A 16,900-nucleotide genomic window follows, 5' to 3' on the forward strand; every position below is an offset into this window, starting at 1 on the left:
GACGCTGGCAAATCCCTCTGTCTGGTGCACCGAGCCATGGAGTTGAAGGATTGAGTGACGCAGCTAAATAAAATACACACCTCATCTTCAACGGAGGAGCTGTGTTTGGTCCACATGGTGCTGTGATGATGTCGTTGTAATCTTGGTTAATCCAGGACTCCCATGCTGGTGTTCCTCTGTATGCAGATGATCAGCAGCGACGGCTATTTTAACCCAGAATGTAAATGTCAGCAGGCTCTCTGCTGGCTCTGCTCTGATCTCTGCAAACAGGCACTCAAATTAGACGCAAGCCACACACACTTCAGCTGGTGGGTGCAGACGCTCCACACAGAGCATCTCAAAGTGGCTCCTCTGACTGGATAATTAGCACGGCATGGCTACGCAGTCGTCCGCTAATACACAACAACAGGGCGGCGTCCTGAACTGGAGACTGACGTCACCACAATGCCCACAGTTCCTCTCAAGCTTTTCTCAACACTGTCGTCTAACTGTTCTAATGCAGACTAAAGGCTGGCCGTGGCAACACATCCACCCTGAGACAGACCTGGTTAATCTGTCTAGAGGCTGAGGGGGGAAGCCTTCCACGCCCCCCCCCCCCCCCCCCCCAGAGGCTGCAGCTCGCGTTAATGCTTTCTGCTCTGCTTCCAGCTCCAGCTGCTGACTTCACATGAGACACTGTCAACTTCATCAACACATTCAGGTGGTTAAAGCGATACCTCCTTCAATCCTTGTTTCCTGTCTCCATGACCTCAGTGTGACTCCAGCATGCAGAGAGAGGCAGCCGTGTGTATGTAGCGTGGCGCTAACGTGGAGCTGGTCTGGCCCTGGTTTGATCCACATCCTCCGTGTCCATCCTAGGCTCAGTGACACACTAAAAGAGACTGTGTCTTCCTGGCTGGTGGTCGCGCCGAGCGGGACCAGCCGGAGCTTTGGCTTGAACCGACTCTGGTGTGCTTGGTCATGGTGACACAGAACCAGAAGCAACCCCCCCCCCCCCCACCATTTGAATCAATGAAATCTCTCCGTTCTTTATGCTTCACACCACTTTATTCCACTACAGTTTCACAGCAATACAAGGCGGTTTGTTGACTTAGGGTTTTTCTTATAGTTTGTTCTAACTTGTACTACGAAGTTGCTTCCAGGATGTTGCTGTTGGCAAGTCTACTCAGACTCAGCAGCCTGAACCAGGGAGGGACGGACAGAGGAGGAGGGAGAGGGGAGGAGAGGAGGGGAGAGGAGAGGAGAGGAGAGGAGAGGTCAGGAAACATGGTTTTACTCACAAAGAGGAACAGATAAAAGTCCAGGACGGCAATGCAAGGAAACAATATTGATGTCAACATGTGGCCTTATGGAGACAGAATGTTATGAATATGGAGTTGCTTATTAAATCTGCATTTTTTAAAACTTTGGAATGGAACTGATGAAATGAACAGAATGTTTCTGATTGGACGGGAAAGCTGAGTGACATCAACTAAAAAGGGATTCATGTCTCATGACCTTTGATGGTGTCGAGTTAAGATTCAGCGGCAGGTGGACGTTTGCTCTTCTTGCTACAGATTCACGTGTTTCACTTGTTAGATCATGAAGTCAGGGGGAACTTTTCACAGATTTTGATTGGCATTTACATTAGCCAATAACTAGCCGGCCTACCCAGCTAGTTCTGTCTAACTGCAAACAGAAACATGCTGCCTTGACTATCGGGAAACATTCACAGGCGCTGGTGTACACGAACATGGCTTTTCTTGGCATCGGTCATGGTAAGATGAGGACTGAGGAATTTTTTACACTTTTTTAACCGTGTAATGAGGTCCCGTGGCATCAAAGTGAACTCTGAATAAAACGGAGAGGTTAAAAACATCAGATAAAGAAGCTCATACCTGGACGTCAGATAAGAGGCTTTTGTCAAGCTGCTATTTCAAACACAAGAATGAACTTCAAACGTTACCCTTCCATATTCTCTGCTCTTGGTTCTCATCTTGTTGACTTGAGTCTCAGCGATATCCGCTCGCTCCTGCGCCTCCTCCAGCTCATGCTGCACCTTTCTTAGTTTAGCAAGGTGAGCATTAGCCTGCTCCTCCTGGAGGACAAGAAACAATCACCATGAGCTCGAGTAACAAAGCCATACTTCAGGCAAAGTCAAGTACTTACCCCGTATGACCTGAGCTCCCACCTGGGTTACTTTGCCTCTCCAGAATGCAGACAGAGCCACGTTTGACGAGGGTGAAGCTAATGAGGACTGACACTAGCAGCAGCTGACAGGTCCAAAAATGGGTGTTTACAACCTCTCAGCGCATCATCCAGGTTAACCTGTGACCAGCTGATGCAGTCGGTTGAACCAACTCGCTCACGCTGGTTCACAGCAGCACCGAACGGGAACTGTTGGGTTAGTTTATATCTCAAATCCAAGTGTTTGTGGATTCCTGAGCATACGGCTGCATAAAGACGATGTAAATTATACCAGAAATGCCTTTAAGGGTTAATAAAGCGACATTTATCAATAGTTTACTGGTTTTAGCAGTCATTAGCTTCAAGCTAAATATCTGTGTGGCTCTTTCTGCATTCTTGAGTCTCAAAGAAATAATCCAGAAGGGAAAATACGTCTTGTGGGCTTCAAACACCTATTTGTGTTTTGGCTGCGGTTTCACTTACATAACCATTCACCAATCGTTTCTGTGACAGTCAGAATCTCACCGCTTCTTCATTCTGCCGCTTGTATACTTTGACTTTGAGCTGCAGCTTGTCCACCAGGTCCTGCAGTCTCAGGACAGTCTTCTTGTCCTCCTCAGTCTGATAGGTGAGCTCCTTCACTCGCCTCTCGTATTTACGGATCCCCTTGACAGCATCAGCAGCTCTTTTCTGCTCATTCTCCACTTCACCTTCCAGTTCACGCACCTGCAATAAATCCCAAACCCAGGAACTCAAGCTCAGAAGCCATCGCTCTCTCAGTAATGGTGCCAGTCTCACGGGAACAGCTGTGATACCCGAGCCTCCAGTTTCTGGAGCTGCTTCTTGCCCCCCTTCAGGGCCAGGTTCTCCGCCTCATCCAGACGGTGCTGCAGATCCTTCACAGAGGTCTCCAGGTTCTTCTTCATCCTCTCCAGGTGGCTGCTGGTGTTCTGCTCTTTCTTCAGCTCCTCTGCCATCATGGCTGCCTGCACAGAATGTATGATCACAACTATCTCATTCACGCTCACAAGGAGGCCGTCGTGTTGCGAGTGGAGAGACAACAAAGACGTGCGCCATCTGCTTACATCAGTGATGGCCTTCTTGGCTTTCTCCTCTGCGTTGCGAGCCTCTTGGATGGCTTCCTCCACCTCACCCTGCAGCTGACTGATGTCTGCGTCCAGTTTCCTCTTTGAGTTCAGCAGGCTGGTGTTCTGCAGCCGCATGACAGTAGAGTGCATACAGATGAAAGGTGGGGGGGGGTGAGTACCTGTCCAAATAGTCAATATTAGAAATATGAACTTGAAAATGACAGTCATGCAGCTCACCTGGGAGTGCAGCAGCCCCGCCCTCTCGCTGGCATCAGTCAGTTCCTGTTCCACTAATTTGCGGCTCCTGTCCGACTGCTCCAGAGCAGCCCTCAGCTCCTCCACCTCCGCCTGCAGCAAGACACTCCGGCGCTCCATCATGGCCACCTGCTCCTTCAGGTCCTCCTGGTTGCGCAGGGCTTCGTCCAGGTGAAGGGTCTGTTCCTGCACACAGGAGCAAGGACTGTGTTCAGAAGGATGTAGCTCCTCTTGCGTGTTCTGTCTTTGCAGTAAAGAAGCATTGTTTCACTTTGAGGTGGGCCTGCATGTTCCTCAGGTGCTTCTGGGCTTCAGCAGCCTGCCGGTTGGCGTGGCTCAGCTGGATCTCCATCTCGTTAAGGTCGGTCTCCATCTTCTTCCTGATTCTCATGGCTTCATTCTTGCTGCGTATTTCAGTGTCCAAGGCCGACTGCATCGTCTCCATCATGCGCAGGTGGTTGCGTTTCATCTGCTCGATCTCCTCGTCCTTCTCCGCCAGCCTGCGATCCACCTCTCCCTTGACCTGAGTCAGCTCCAGCTGAATACGCAGAATTTTGGATTCCTCGTGTTCCAGTGAAGCCTGGGGAACAGAAAAGAACACAATGATGAATATTTGACTGTGCTTGCAAGAAATAATCATTTGTTCTATTTATGGCACATCACATGACCTCCGCCTCCTCCAGAGCGGTCTGAATCTCCGTCTTTTCAATCTCAGTATGTTTCTTCATCTTCTCCAGCTCATGGATTGCTTTCCCATTTTCTCCAAGTTGCTCGGTCAGGTCACAGATTTCCTCTAAAATGTCAAAATCAAATTTCTTGACCAGTAATTAAGCAATAAACCCGAACCTGAATCCTTACAGAATCACCGACAACAACATGATTGGCACCCAGTCAAGAACGTACGCTGCAGGTTTTTATTCTCTCGTTTGAAGACCTCCAGGTGCTCCAGAGCTTCTTCGTAGGAGTTCTTGATCTTGAAGAGCTCGGTGCTGAGGGAGCGGAGCTCCCTCTGAGAGCCCTCCAGCTCCACCTGGCTCTCCTCGTACTTCTGTTTCCACTCAGACAGAACCTGCACACAACAACACTCACGGGTTTGCTTGTTGATGGCATTAGGTGGCAACAGTGACTCGTTAAAACAGAGCAATGAACAAAATAAAAACAAACTTTGATTACTTTGCTCATTTATTTTACAAAAACATGAAATCAAGTTATGCAAAAGTTTTCCAAGTGCTCATGAATATTTACAACCATGTCTTGATTGATGGCGAATTATTAAATGAGTTTATTAAATAAGCCCCTCAGCCACAGCAAATAAATAACGAGCCATGGCTGTGAGGAGGATTGAATACTTTGTTTTAGCCAAAAACCTCAATATCTAACATTCAGTGCAGACATCCAGGAGCCTGGCGCCACGGCCTCTCACCTTATCAAAGCTCCTCTGCTTCTTATCCAGTCCAGCTGCCTGAGCATTGGCTCTCTCCACGTCAGCCATGAGGTCGTCCACCTCTCCCAGGAGCCTCTGCTTCGTCTTCTCTAGAGAGGAACACTTGGCGTTCACAGCCTCAATGGACTCCTCCGCCTCCTGCAAACGCTGAGCAAGCTTTTTCCTTGAAAAACAAGAAAGAAATCAGCAGTGATAAATGGTTACTCGCTTATTTCAAATTTCTCTAAAAATCGGAATTTGTATTAGAGGAAGTCTAACTTTGCCTCTTCCAGCTCATCGGTGCGCTGGATGGCATCGGTCTCGTATTTGGTCCTCCACTGGGCCACCTCAGTGTTGGCCTTGGACATGGCCCTCTGGAGCTCGGCTTTGGCCTCCTGCTCCTCCTCGAACTGCTCCCTCAGCAGGTCACAGTCGTGGCGGGCCGACTGGAGAGCGTGGGCGAGGGCGGTCTTAGCCTGTCAGAGAGGGAAAGTCACAGTTTGTCAAAAGCACATTTTCTAATCTCAGGGAACGCATTTGTTCCTGTCCTCAGAGAGGCTGCTCGTCCGATTCCTCCCAGGATGGACAACCAGGCCAGGGGCAACGAACTGTGACAAAAACGTAAGAAAACCTTTCCTTGCTGGGCTTCCCAGTCCGGCTGGTGCTTAGTTTGTCCCCTCTGCCCTCCTGCTCCCCACTTACACGCAGGACTTTCACCTTCCTGCAAACTTTAGTCGTATCACAAATTACATTTAAAGCCACATATTTATATTACAGTCACAGTTTAAAATGTTCCATAAAGCCTCTAACTGCCCAGTCTTACTGATCAAACTCAGCTGAACTAATAACAAGCTCATTTTCTGTACTGCTTCCTATGGAAAGTCAGTAACCCTTGTGGCATGAATCTAGGGTTGCCACCTTTCAGAAATATAAAAAAGGGACGCCCCCTCGCACCCGAAGCCGCACAGGCGAAAAAAAATGGGACATCCCCAAAACTCCTGCTTTGAATGCTTTGATTTAAAGTTTGCTTTATTAGCATTGAACATGTAAACATGACTGGACAGACAGCCTGAACCTGAGCTGGTCAAAGTAAACTAGTAACAGACAACAGAGTCATGGTAGAAACGGCCATTTATGTAGATCTCAGCAGGTCAGGTCTCTGTACCTGTAACCAGGCAACGAAGTGTCTGCTGTAGAAGACGTCTTTGTTGTTGTTTTTAAAACGCGCGGCGGTGCACTGAGCAGAGCGAGCGAGGTAACTAGGCAACGAACGGTAACCAGGAAGTGGAGCGCAAAGGGGCTGGGCTGTGCAGTGCAGGGGAGGCAGCAGGCAGGCAGATAACATATTTTGCTGTCTTTAATATTTCCTGTCCTTTATTTTGTTCATTATTGTTAGTTCAGTGTTCACGTATGTGCGCGGGTGTGTGTGTGACAGACGTGCATGGGACAGTTGTGAAATACGGATTGGTTCAAAACGGAACGCAAATTTCAATTCCCAATTACCTAACGATTATGTATTTCAAGGGACGGGGGGCAAGCACAGATAAATCAATTTGCTGAAAGATGAAGTTCTCATCGTCCACTCGACTGAAGCTGTGTGTGAGAGCAGCAGAGCAGCACACCTTGGACTCCTCCTCGGCCTGCCTCTTCAGTTCCTCTGCTTGCTGCGTGAAGGCCAGCTTGGTCCTCGTCGTCTGAGAGAGCACTGCCTCCTTCTCCTCCAGGAGACGAGAAAATTCGCCTGGTGAAGAGCATCCAACGAAACCAAATCAGGAGTCAGAGCCTCCACATTTCTCCTGAACAAGACTGCAGGCTTTCATACCGTTTTCAGTCTGAAGTTTCGCCTTTTGAGAATTGATCTCCGTGATGATGCGAGTGTTCTCCTCGTGTTTGGTCTTGTATTCATTCAGCTGGTCTTCCAGCGAGTGACACAGTTTCTCAAAGCTGATCTGTTGATTGATAAAATGAATCAAGAGGCCATTTTGTTTTGAAGACATGTATTTCTGTATTGGACCAGCTTACCTTTGACTTGACCATGACCTCGATGTTGCTGGACAGGTCATCGATCTCCATCTTGTACTCACTCTTCTCCTTCTCCAGCTTCTGCTTGATCCGCTGCAGGTTGTCGATCTGCTCGCCCAGCTCAGCCACGCTGTCGGCATGTTTCTTCCTAAGCGCAGCAGCCGTGGCCTCGTGGTGGAGGGTCGACTCCTCCAGGTCTCGTCTCAGTTTCTGAAACTCTGCCTCTCGCTTCTTGGTCATCTCAATCTGAGCTGTGGTGGCTCCTCCAGCCTCCTCCAGCCTCTCGCTGATCTCCTCCAGCTCCCTGGACAGATCAGACCTCTGTTTCTCCACCTTCGCTCTGGCAACATGTTCCACGTCGAGCTCCTCCTCCAGCTCTTCAATGCGAGCCTGAGTGTGCAAACAAAATCTCATCAGGAATCACTGATTTGGAGGCCTTTCTCATTTCAATTAAAATTTTCGGAGTACCTGAAGCTCCTTGATCCTCTTCTGAGATTGCGCAGCCATACTCTGTTCATCCTCAATCTTGGAGAGAAGTTGGCTGAATTCAAAGTCTTTTCTAATAATGCAAAGTCACGTGAGTACAGCATGTAACAGCACTTCTCATGATGCTGAGACACCACTGGCACGTACTTTTTAAGGCATTCCTCCAGTCGCTGTTTGTCGTTCTCCAAATCCATGACAGATTCCTGACTCAGTTTGAGATCTCCTTCAAGCTTCCGTTTGGCCCTCTCGATGTCCAGCCGCACCTTTTTCTCTTGTTCCAGAGACCCCTCAAGCTAATGCAACAACACATTTTTAGTGAGAGTTTCAAAGACCTGTGAAACAGCAGTCAGAGTGCTCTTTGCTTCTGCATATTTATGTGTTTCTGGTGAATTTGTGAAGCTGCGGGGTGCTGACATGAACCAGAAACAGAGAATATCCATGCTGTCCCCTGGATGACTCCCACCAGCTCAACTGGCATCCCCTCAGACTTTGCAGATGTGACAGGGACATTAAGTTGCAGGGGATGTTTGATGCTCCAAACACTTTATTCAGCTTTTACAGCCACAGCAGCAGTTAGACCTCCACGAACCAATGCGGGTAATTTAATCCTTTAGACTTGAAGAACTTTTATGAGACCAAATGGATCAAATTATGACAATGAAACAACTCCTTTTGCCGGAGTTGTGTGAGGCGCCAAACAACTTATATTTGACAATGTAGGTCGAGGGGGAAAGAGTCTTTTGGGACAAATTGCATGGCCACACTGATGTGGGAGGGGCATAAAAAATCGGAGAGATAATTTTCACTGGATACAAAATTAATACGTGGCCCTTAGTTCGGATGTTTGTACAGGGAGAGAAGTGGAGAAACAGGGATTTGTGAGTAAAAATACTCTGTTGAGGGAGTAATGAAGGCAGAGTTCAGGGGTTTGATGGGATGCTTAAGCCTTAATGGGTTATTAATTTACATCATCAACTTGTTGCTCCAGCTTGATCTTAGCTTTGGACAGAGAGTTGACTTTGTCTTCCTCTGCTTGCAGGTCATCCAGCGTCTGCTGGTGCGCCTCCTGCAGGGCCAGCTTCTCCTTGGATAGTCGGGCAATGGTGTCATCGAGAGTTGACATCTCCTCCGTCAGGTTCTTCACCTGTAGTGTGGAGTTACATGTGTGAGTGACTGCTTGGCCTGGTGTCCAGGTGATGGTCAGAAAACACACACACACACACACACACACACACACACACACACACACACACACACACACACACACACACACCTTGTTTTCAGTGGCATGTTTTTCCTTCTCCACTTTAGCCAGGGTGAGCTCCAGGTCATCGATGTCTTTCTTCAGCTCAGAGCATTCGTCCTCCAGCTTCCTCTTCTTAGCGGTCAACTCAGCGTTCACCTCCTCCTCATCCTCCAGTCTCTCGCTGAGTTCTTTGGCTTTGGCCTCCAGCAAGATCTTGTTCTTTATGAGTCCTTCACATCTTTCCTCTGCATCTGCCAGAGTCTCACCTTCCTAAGTCACCAGAAAAACAGCATTTGCATTGATGCAGCATGCAGTTCAACTCTCAGGACTTACATGAAGTTATTTCACATAAATGCTAATCTTTCCACTCACAGTTTGAATCTGCAAGCACAAATCATTCTTCTCTTGAAGCAGGGAAACCATTTTGGCCTCCAGCTCTTTTTTCTTCGCCTCAGCTTTGGCTAAATCCTCTTTACACTTCTCAAATTCCACTTTCATGTTGGCCATTTCCTTCTCAGTCTCGGCGCTCCTCAAGAGCGGCTTGATCTTGAAGTAGAGCTTCATCCATGGCCAGTGTTTCACATTCATGAAGGAGCGGATGTTGTACTGGATGGTGTAGATGGATTCTCTAGAGAAATGATGAATTATTTCATCATTTCATTTTCCTATATACTTCATCAGCAACAATATAACAAATACCATTTATTGCAGTTCTGATTACCTCCTCGCCATCATTTTCTGGAACTCTTTCCTTTGGAGGAAGCCTCGACACAGGGCTTGGGTGATGGTGATGAGGGCGGCCAGTCTGTCATCCCTCATTTCCTCCAACAGACCCAAAAGCCCTGCCTTGAAGAACACCTGCAGGAGAGATACCTCATCAATATTCAGGTTCATAGTATAAAGGATTCTGTGTGTCTGAAACAAACGAGTTTGTACAACTAATAAAGGAAAAAAGGGACCACAATCATTGCATATTGGACGTGTGCAATTGGTTTAATATACACCGATCAGCCAGAACATTAAGACCACCTGCCTAATGTTGTTTAGGACCTCCTACTACTGCCCGAACAGCTTGGAGTCATCGAGGTATGGACGTCAGTAGCGGAGCATTTTAGTCTTGCAATAACTGTTTGGCAGGCGGCCCGGTGGAGCAGTGGTCCTCACTGTGGCCCCCCAGCAAAAAGGTTGTGGGTGGAGCCCCGGCTAGAGCATGGGGTCTTTCTGGGTGAGTCTCCATGGTCTCCCTGTTCCAGCTGGGTTCTCTCTGGTACTCCAGCTTTCTCCACAGTCCAAAGACATCAAGAGGGGACCAGGTTAATCCAGACTCTAAATGGACCATAGGCGTGGACATGGCTATGTGTTGGCCCTGTGATGGACTGGTGACCTGTCCAGGGGGAAGGCTGCTGGGATAGGCTCCACCCCCCCCCCCCCCCCCCCTGTTTGGCTGTTGTCAAACTTTACCCAGTTTTCCTGCTCTCAACAAACCTAATTTACCCCCCCCCCCACACACACACACACACACACAATTCACCTGCCAGTGGTTATTATGTTATGGCTGAACACAGAAACCTTCACATGTAAACCCATGAGGATCCGTTCACATGGCGTGTGCGTGATTCCTGGATTCAAACCAGGATGGTGGTTACTGTTAAGACATGATGGTCCACGTCCGGGGGAGGTTTGCGTGGTGGTAGAGAGGCAGGTACTGCAGGACTTGCAAGTTCTGTTTATAATACTGCATTTCTAACTTTAACCCCAAACATGATGTTTTCCCAAACCCTCGCGTTGTCTCGTATACTCTTGGTTTGTATTCGTCAGGACAGACGTTAGATGCCTTCTTATCGGTGAGTAACATTAAAATTGTATTTTCTCGCCACTAGAAACAAATACCAACTGACATTTATTTTCTGTGGGACTGGCATGTCATTTTAACCACAGAATGCACTGTCGAGTGGTCCTGGTAATTTTTGTGGTCATTGCAGGTTTTTCTATATGGTCAGGTTAAAATATCCCCATGAGGTGGCAGGACGCGGTGGTGGGCGAGGTGGTAGAGACTCTGACACAGGAGACGTGTGTCTGATTGCAGCTCAGTTTAGATGCTGGTCAAAACCCTCACTGTCCCCAAACATACAGACCAAAATGAAGCCAAAGACTCCTCACCAAGTGATTCTGTGTCTAAACCCAAAGACATGTTAACACGTCATACAGCAGCATTAATAGTGGGACAGAAATATCATTCCCACTGTGGTTTGAGTTGGGTGACCTGCAGCTATGTCAAGAATGAAATTAGAACTATTAACTTGTGCATCTCACAACCTGGCCAGTGGTTGTGTAAAATGTGACAGTTCAAAGTACCTTTGTGTGTCCAAACTTGTACTGCGAGTGATCCACATCGATGGATCCCAAGAGCTTCTCAGCAGCTTTCTTGTTGTCAATGAACTGTCCCTCAGGGATCACACTGGCATTCAACACTTTGTACCTACAAGAAAAGGAAAATTAGATATGAATCTTATTCAACGTGTCACAAACAAACACTTTGTTATTTACCTTTGCTTGAAATCCCCGTACAGGATTCGACTGGGGAAGCCCTTCCTGCAGATCCTGATTCCCTCCAGCACGCCATTACACCGCAGTTGATGTATAACCAGATGGTGTTCCATGATCCCTAAATGTCAACACTTTGAAATCAATGCAACGCCACCAGCATTTAGGGAAATTGGCGTTTTGGAGGTGATTTTCATGACTCACCTGGAGTTTTGGTTTCATTAGGAATGAGACATCTAACAAAATGTGGATGGGTGCTCCTGAGGTTTGTCATTAGCTTTCCAAGGTTCTCCTGTTAGAGAATATTAGTCACTAGTTTGTGTAACCTTCCATGTAGAATTCCAGATTATTTTTCGACAGTGCAGTTACCCTGAAGAGAGCCGACACAGTCTGGAAGGACGAGCCCTTCTTTTTTGCAGCTTTCTTTGCAGCGGCTCCTCCTCCAGCGTTCTCTGAAAAGAATTTTATTCCTCCATTATGGGGCTGAGCGGAAGGACCGCACCATGCAAAAAAGGCTTAAGATTTTACCATCAGTTGAAGAATAGCTGCAGTAGAGAAATGCCAGTAGTTTTAGTCCGGCCTTCTGGTAGAGCTGGACTACGGTCTCGTTGAGGGGGTCCTTGTTCTTGTCCAACCAGCCTGTGATGCTGTAGTCCACTGTGCCTGCGTAGTGCACCAGGGAGAAGTGAGCCTCAGTCTTCCCTTTGACAGGCTTGGGCTTCTGGAAGTTGTTTGACTTTCCTAGATGTTGGTCGTACAGCTTGTTTTTGAAGGTTGTATCTGACGCCTTTGGGAACATACACTCCTCCTCAAGGATGGAGAAGATGCCCATTGGCTGTTGAGGACAGACACAAATCATCCCGCCTCTGTATTTCCCTGTGGTGATGACTGGTGTGACATGAGTGATGAACCCACCTTTTCAATGAGCTCTATACAGGCAGCGAGGTCCATGCCAAAGTCAATGAACTCCCACTCGATGCCCTCCTTCTTGTACTCCTCTTGCTCCAGCACAAACATGTGATGGTTGAAAAACTGTTGCAGTTTCTCATTGGTGAAGTTGATGCACAGCTGCTCCAGACTGTTGTACTGATGAAGAAAACCCAAACCATTACCACAACATTCAATGTTAATATCCAATACAGGCTATGGCGAATGCAGACATACATCGAAGATTTCAAAGCCAGCAATATCCAAGACTCCGATGAAGAACTGCCGAGGTTGTTTGGTGTCCAGCATTTGATTGATGCGGATGACCATCCATAGAAACATCTTCTCATACACCGATTTAGCCAAAGCACCGATGGAGTTGTAGACCTGCACAATGACATGATCAGTAGAGATAAAATCAATTCCAAGGTTTCCTATGAAGTCTAAAATATACGCCTGCAATAAATCCTTCCTTCACAGGGATTCTAATGTTCAGTTTTATTGAATCTGTGTGGAAGAGCTGTTGATTTATCTTAATGATTGTTGGTAATATATTGGGCTGTTGAACTGTGCTGGGTTTTACTGACAAGAGTTTTTGAAGCAATACAGAATATTTGCTTTCCAAATACTTATAAATACATGTCTAAAGCTCACAAAGATGTGTTCCCCCCTCCTGCATGACTTATGTGTGACTCCAGAACGTAGAAAGAGCCAGCCACATACATTTAGCTTGAAGCTAATGGAGACTGACAGCTAACAGCAGCAAAACTGCAAAAAAAAAAGTATGTTGCAACTCTGAGGTGTATGGTCCTGTATAATCCAGGTGTTCCATATAAATACGGAAGTGCCTCGTCCTCATCCTCGTCGTCCTCCTCTTATCCGGTTGGTCCGGGTCGCAGGGGCAGCAGCCTCAGCAAGGAAGCCCAGACTGTCCTCCCCCCAGCCACTTCCACCAGCTCTTCTGGGGGAATCCTGAGGCGTTCCCAGGCCAGCCAAGGGATATAATCCCTCCAGCGTGTCCTGGGTCGGCCCCGAGGCCTCCTCCTGGTCCCACATGCCTGAAAAACCTTCTGAGGGAGGCGTCCTCACCAGATACCTGAACTACCTCTACTGACTCCTCTTGACGTGGAGGAGCAGCAGCTCTACTCTGAGTCCCTCCTGAAGGACTGAGCTTCTCACCCTGTCTCTAAGGGAGGGAGATATAGAAGTGCTATAGTTTTATTTAATCCAGCTGCTCTGGAAGTGCTACTTTCCCACTGGGTGACCAGCTCTCACCTGTTACCTCACTTGCTACCTCACCCATTTTGCGTGTGTTATTTATTATGGAGACATGCAGCAATTTTTACGACTTGTAGTACAATTTCCATTAACAATTATAAGCAGAGAAAATCAAAGAAATCCTATGGATTGCACAGGAAACGTTATAGTACTTTACCCCCACAAGAAAGTACCTGTTGAACCGTCTGGCCTTTGGTGACATACTCATTCCCAACCTTCACCCTGGGGTAACACAACGCTTTGAGCAGGTCTGCAGAGTTCAGTCCCATCAGGTAAGCTGCTTTGTCAGCCACTGATATGAGACAAAGACAAACCAGAGAGTGATACAGTGCAGGAAAAGTTCATAGATAATGAGTATCAACATTATCACGATCAGATTTAGGGCTGAGTGCCATGAGTAACAGTTACCCTCGGTCCCATCAGGCTCTGCTTGCTCCTCTCTCTGCTTCTGCTTGAACTTCATATTCCCATAATGCATCACAGCACCTGTTAGCTTGTAAATGCCTATCCTCTCCTCTCCAGTGAAGCCCAGGGTTTCAATAGCGCTCTGAAAGACCATCATGAACAATCAACCTGCGTTGCTAAACTTGGTACCAAAAAGAAGCTGGCAGGACTCACATCTGTGGCTATCAGCTCGTCGCTGTCATCAATGCTGGCCACGCTGATCTCTCCCTGGCTGACGAAGGGGTAGTCGAAAGGGTTTGTGGTGATGAGGAGAGTCTCTGAGGGTGGAAGCGATAAGCCAGTCAACCCCTTACAATTCCTCTCACCACGTTACGAACAGGATCATGTGCTAAATGTGTCACTGCCATCGCTGTACGTCACCTATGAGCTCAGGCTTCTTGTTGGACATGATTTGGTAGAAAATATGGTAGCTCCTCTCTGCACTCAGCTGAAACGTTACTCTGGATTTTTCCAGCAAATCTGCCAAATAGATTAGATGAGCTCAGTAAAAAGGCTCTGCGAACAAAACATAGTTGGTGTGATCGAACTCACAAGTTTCAATATCAGCGGAAGCCAGTTTTCCTGTGGTTCCGAAGTGAATTCTTATGAATTTGCCCTAAAAGAGAAAAACTTGTTAATAGCAGCTTCCTATAAAATTAATTTACAATATATACATAAAATAAGATAAGATAAAATGAGATAAGATTGATTTTAATGCCCTGAAGGAAATTTGTCTTGGGTACACACAATGTCTGCTGTTAAATAAATACAAATAACATATAATAAATAATATACAATACTTGTACGGACTGTCACCCATACACATGCACAAATAACATCTACAGTAGATGCACAGACTGCTGTTCAGCCAACAGACTGCACACTGCCTGTCGTACAACACACCTGCAGCTATGATAATATAACATATGCCTCATCAACATAGATTCATCCTAAAATGTATACAGTCAGAATTAAATGCAGCATTTCAGGCATTCGCCTTTTGCTAGTTTGCTCAAATCTCTTCGTATTCTATGTCTCGGACTTGATCAACTTAAAAAAAAAACAAACGCCCATTTTATCGACAACAAACTGTGTGTGCATTATGAATGCCTTCAGAAAATGCAGTGCCAAGTTTGATGGTCTTGGGCCGGAGTGTCTAAGGTCTAAGGGTCTGGGGCCGGAGGGTGGTCTGGGACAGGAGGGTCCAGGGTCTAAGGGTCTGGGGCCAAACGGTTTCAGGCCTAAGAGTCTGGGACAGGAGGGTCCAGGGTCTAAGGGTCTGTGGCCGACTGGATTTTTTTTCTTTGAGGCTGTCAGATCAAAGATAACAGAATTTGGGCACAGACTGAGATGAAAGGCAGAATGACAGAGATCAAAGTCAGACTTCAAAGTCTAAGGTTGTGGATGAGGTTTTGGGACGTCATACAACCCCTTGCTCTGCCCCTCAAACAGCTATCTCTGCACTCGAGGTTCATCAATGATGGGTATATCTGTTCACTCACAAAACGTGAAGAGTTGTCATTTCTGACAGTCTTGGCGTTTCCAAATGCCTCTAGAAGTGGGTTAGCAGAGATGATCTGGTCCTCCAGATTCCCCTGTAGCACCAGTAAGATAACACACAAGAAGGATGAGCTATTTTAAAACTATTATAGAGAGAAATCGTTAAAATATCACCTGCAATTTGCCAGAGGAACTGGAATCTTTCTTTCTGTCGCTGGACCCTGCGATTGTCGCAAAGTACTGGATGACACGTTTGGTGTTGACAGTCTTTCCGGCACCAGATTCTCCACTTCGTATTAGAAAAGATTACATTCATCCCCTCAGTAATAAAAAGGATAGGCTGAAGCATTCCAATAAACAGGTGGCTTACGTGATCAGGATGGACTGGTTTTCTCTATCTGCAGGAAACAACGGCAAAGTTAGATTGGAAAGCTTCCGTACATCGATTCTAATGCTAATCCGAGAGCATCAGCAGTTTACCCGTGAGCATGGACTGATAGGCGTTGTCTGAGATGGAGAAGATGTGCGGTGGAGCCTCTTGGCGCTTTTTGCCCCTGTAGGCCACCACAACCTCCTGGTTGTACACCGGGAGCCACTTGTAAGGGTTCACAGTGACACAGAAGAGTCCAGAGTAGGTCTTAGGGGAAATGAAACACATTGGAGCAAATATTCAGTTGAGAGACACGAAGGTCAAAAGATGGCAAAATTGCTTTTGGAGAAATTTGTGAGGGAAAAAACTCAGTTGTAAATTTCAACTTCCTTTATCACTTCATACTTCTGAAAAAAATAAACTTTTCAATGTTTTTATGGGGCTGCACGGTGGAGCAGTGGTCGTCACTGTGGCCCCCCAGCAAGAAGGTTGTGGGTGGAGCCCCGGCTGGAGCACGGGGTCTTTCTGGGTGAGTCTCCATGTTCTCCCTGTTCCTGTGTGGGTTCTCTCCGGTACTCCAGCTTCCTCCCACAGTCAAACTTACGTAAGCAGGAATATCTATTGTGTTACATTTTGAACGTAGCTTGCCAACACTGGACCTTTACGGTGAACGTTGCTACTCACGTAGATCATCCATGCTGCGTAGCGCTCTTTGAGGTTGTACAGCACGGCGGCCTCGTTGAGGTGGGTCATCATGGCCATGTCCTCGATCTTGTCGAACTTGGGCGGGTTCATGGGGAAGATTTCATCCTCCGCCACGGTTGCAACCTGTGATGGCGAGGAGAGATGTGGACAAAGCAACATGGAGAGAGCGATTTGCACCCTCCACTGCACTCTACCTTTCCTGCATGAGTTTTAACTGACACTTTGCCCTTCTCTTTGTTTTGCACAGTGCCTTTAACAAACAGCTCCTTTGGATCCACCACATACACCGATGTTTTGGCATCAAAGGGCCTGTTCTGGGCTTCGATTCTCTCCCGTTCAGGCCTCCGCAGATACGGGGCCGCCTCCCCGAACACAGCCATCTCAGCGTCCGTACTCATCTCTGCAGAGGGGACTGCAAGGTCAGGAGTTAAATGTCAGAATGCAAG

General features: G+C 47.2%; 1 protein-coding gene across 1 annotated transcript; it reads right to left on the reverse strand.

The window, feature by feature from the left end:
- Positions 1-1,033: 1,033 nt before the first annotated feature.
- LOC147239249 (myosin-1-like) lies at positions 1,034-16,852 on the reverse strand. Its single transcript, XM_086196177.1, has 38 exons — positions 16,649-16,852; positions 16,434-16,577; positions 15,860-16,016; positions 15,750-15,777; positions 15,554-15,668; positions 15,382-15,474; positions 14,432-14,495; positions 14,261-14,359; positions 14,054-14,157; positions 13,844-13,982; positions 13,609-13,727; positions 12,395-12,544; positions 12,146-12,316; positions 11,759-12,065; positions 11,600-11,682; positions 11,435-11,522; positions 11,234-11,351; positions 11,042-11,165; positions 9,408-9,544; positions 9,059-9,314; positions 8,714-8,956; positions 8,408-8,584; positions 7,588-7,733; positions 7,423-7,513; positions 6,955-7,344; positions 6,755-6,881; positions 6,555-6,673; positions 5,212-5,408; positions 4,933-5,116; positions 4,413-4,578; positions 4,178-4,302; positions 3,781-4,089; positions 3,492-3,695; positions 3,252-3,377; positions 2,982-3,152; positions 2,692-2,892; positions 1,946-2,077; positions 1,034-1,179 (listed from the first exon to the last, which is right to left on the reverse strand). Exons 1-38 carry the CDS (start codon positions 16,850-16,852, stop codon positions 1,162-1,164), a joined length of 5,826 nt encoding a protein of 1,941 aa, XP_086052303.1. The 3' UTR covers positions 1,034-1,161.
- Positions 16,853-16,900: the final 48 nt, after the last annotated feature.

Source organism: Aulostomus chinensis, chromosome 23 (genome assembly GCF_037954235.1).
Source record: "Aulostomus chinensis isolate RoL2024-O1b breed Wild chromosome 23, RoL_Achi_v1.0, whole genome shotgun sequence".
Taxonomy (NCBI): Eukaryota; Metazoa; Chordata; class Actinopteri; order Syngnathiformes; family Aulostomidae; genus Aulostomus; species Aulostomus chinensis.

What these genes read in the sequence shown, in the direction of transcription:
- LOC147239249 (XM_086196177.1), bottom strand. Translation starts at nt 16,852, where the DNA reads ATGAGTACGGACGCTGAGATGGCTGTGTTCGGGGAGGCGGCCCCGTAT. An exon ending in TTAAAACTCATGCAGGAAAG is followed by an intron (nt 16,578 to 16,648) that starts GTAGAGTGCAGT and finishes TCGCCATCACAG; the next exon opens with GTTGCAACCGTGGCGGAGGA. An exon ending in TTCCGCTGATATTGAAACTT is followed by an intron (nt 14,360 to 14,431) that starts GTGAGTTCGATC and finishes TCTATTTGGCAG; the next exon opens with ATTTGCTGGAAAAATCCAGA.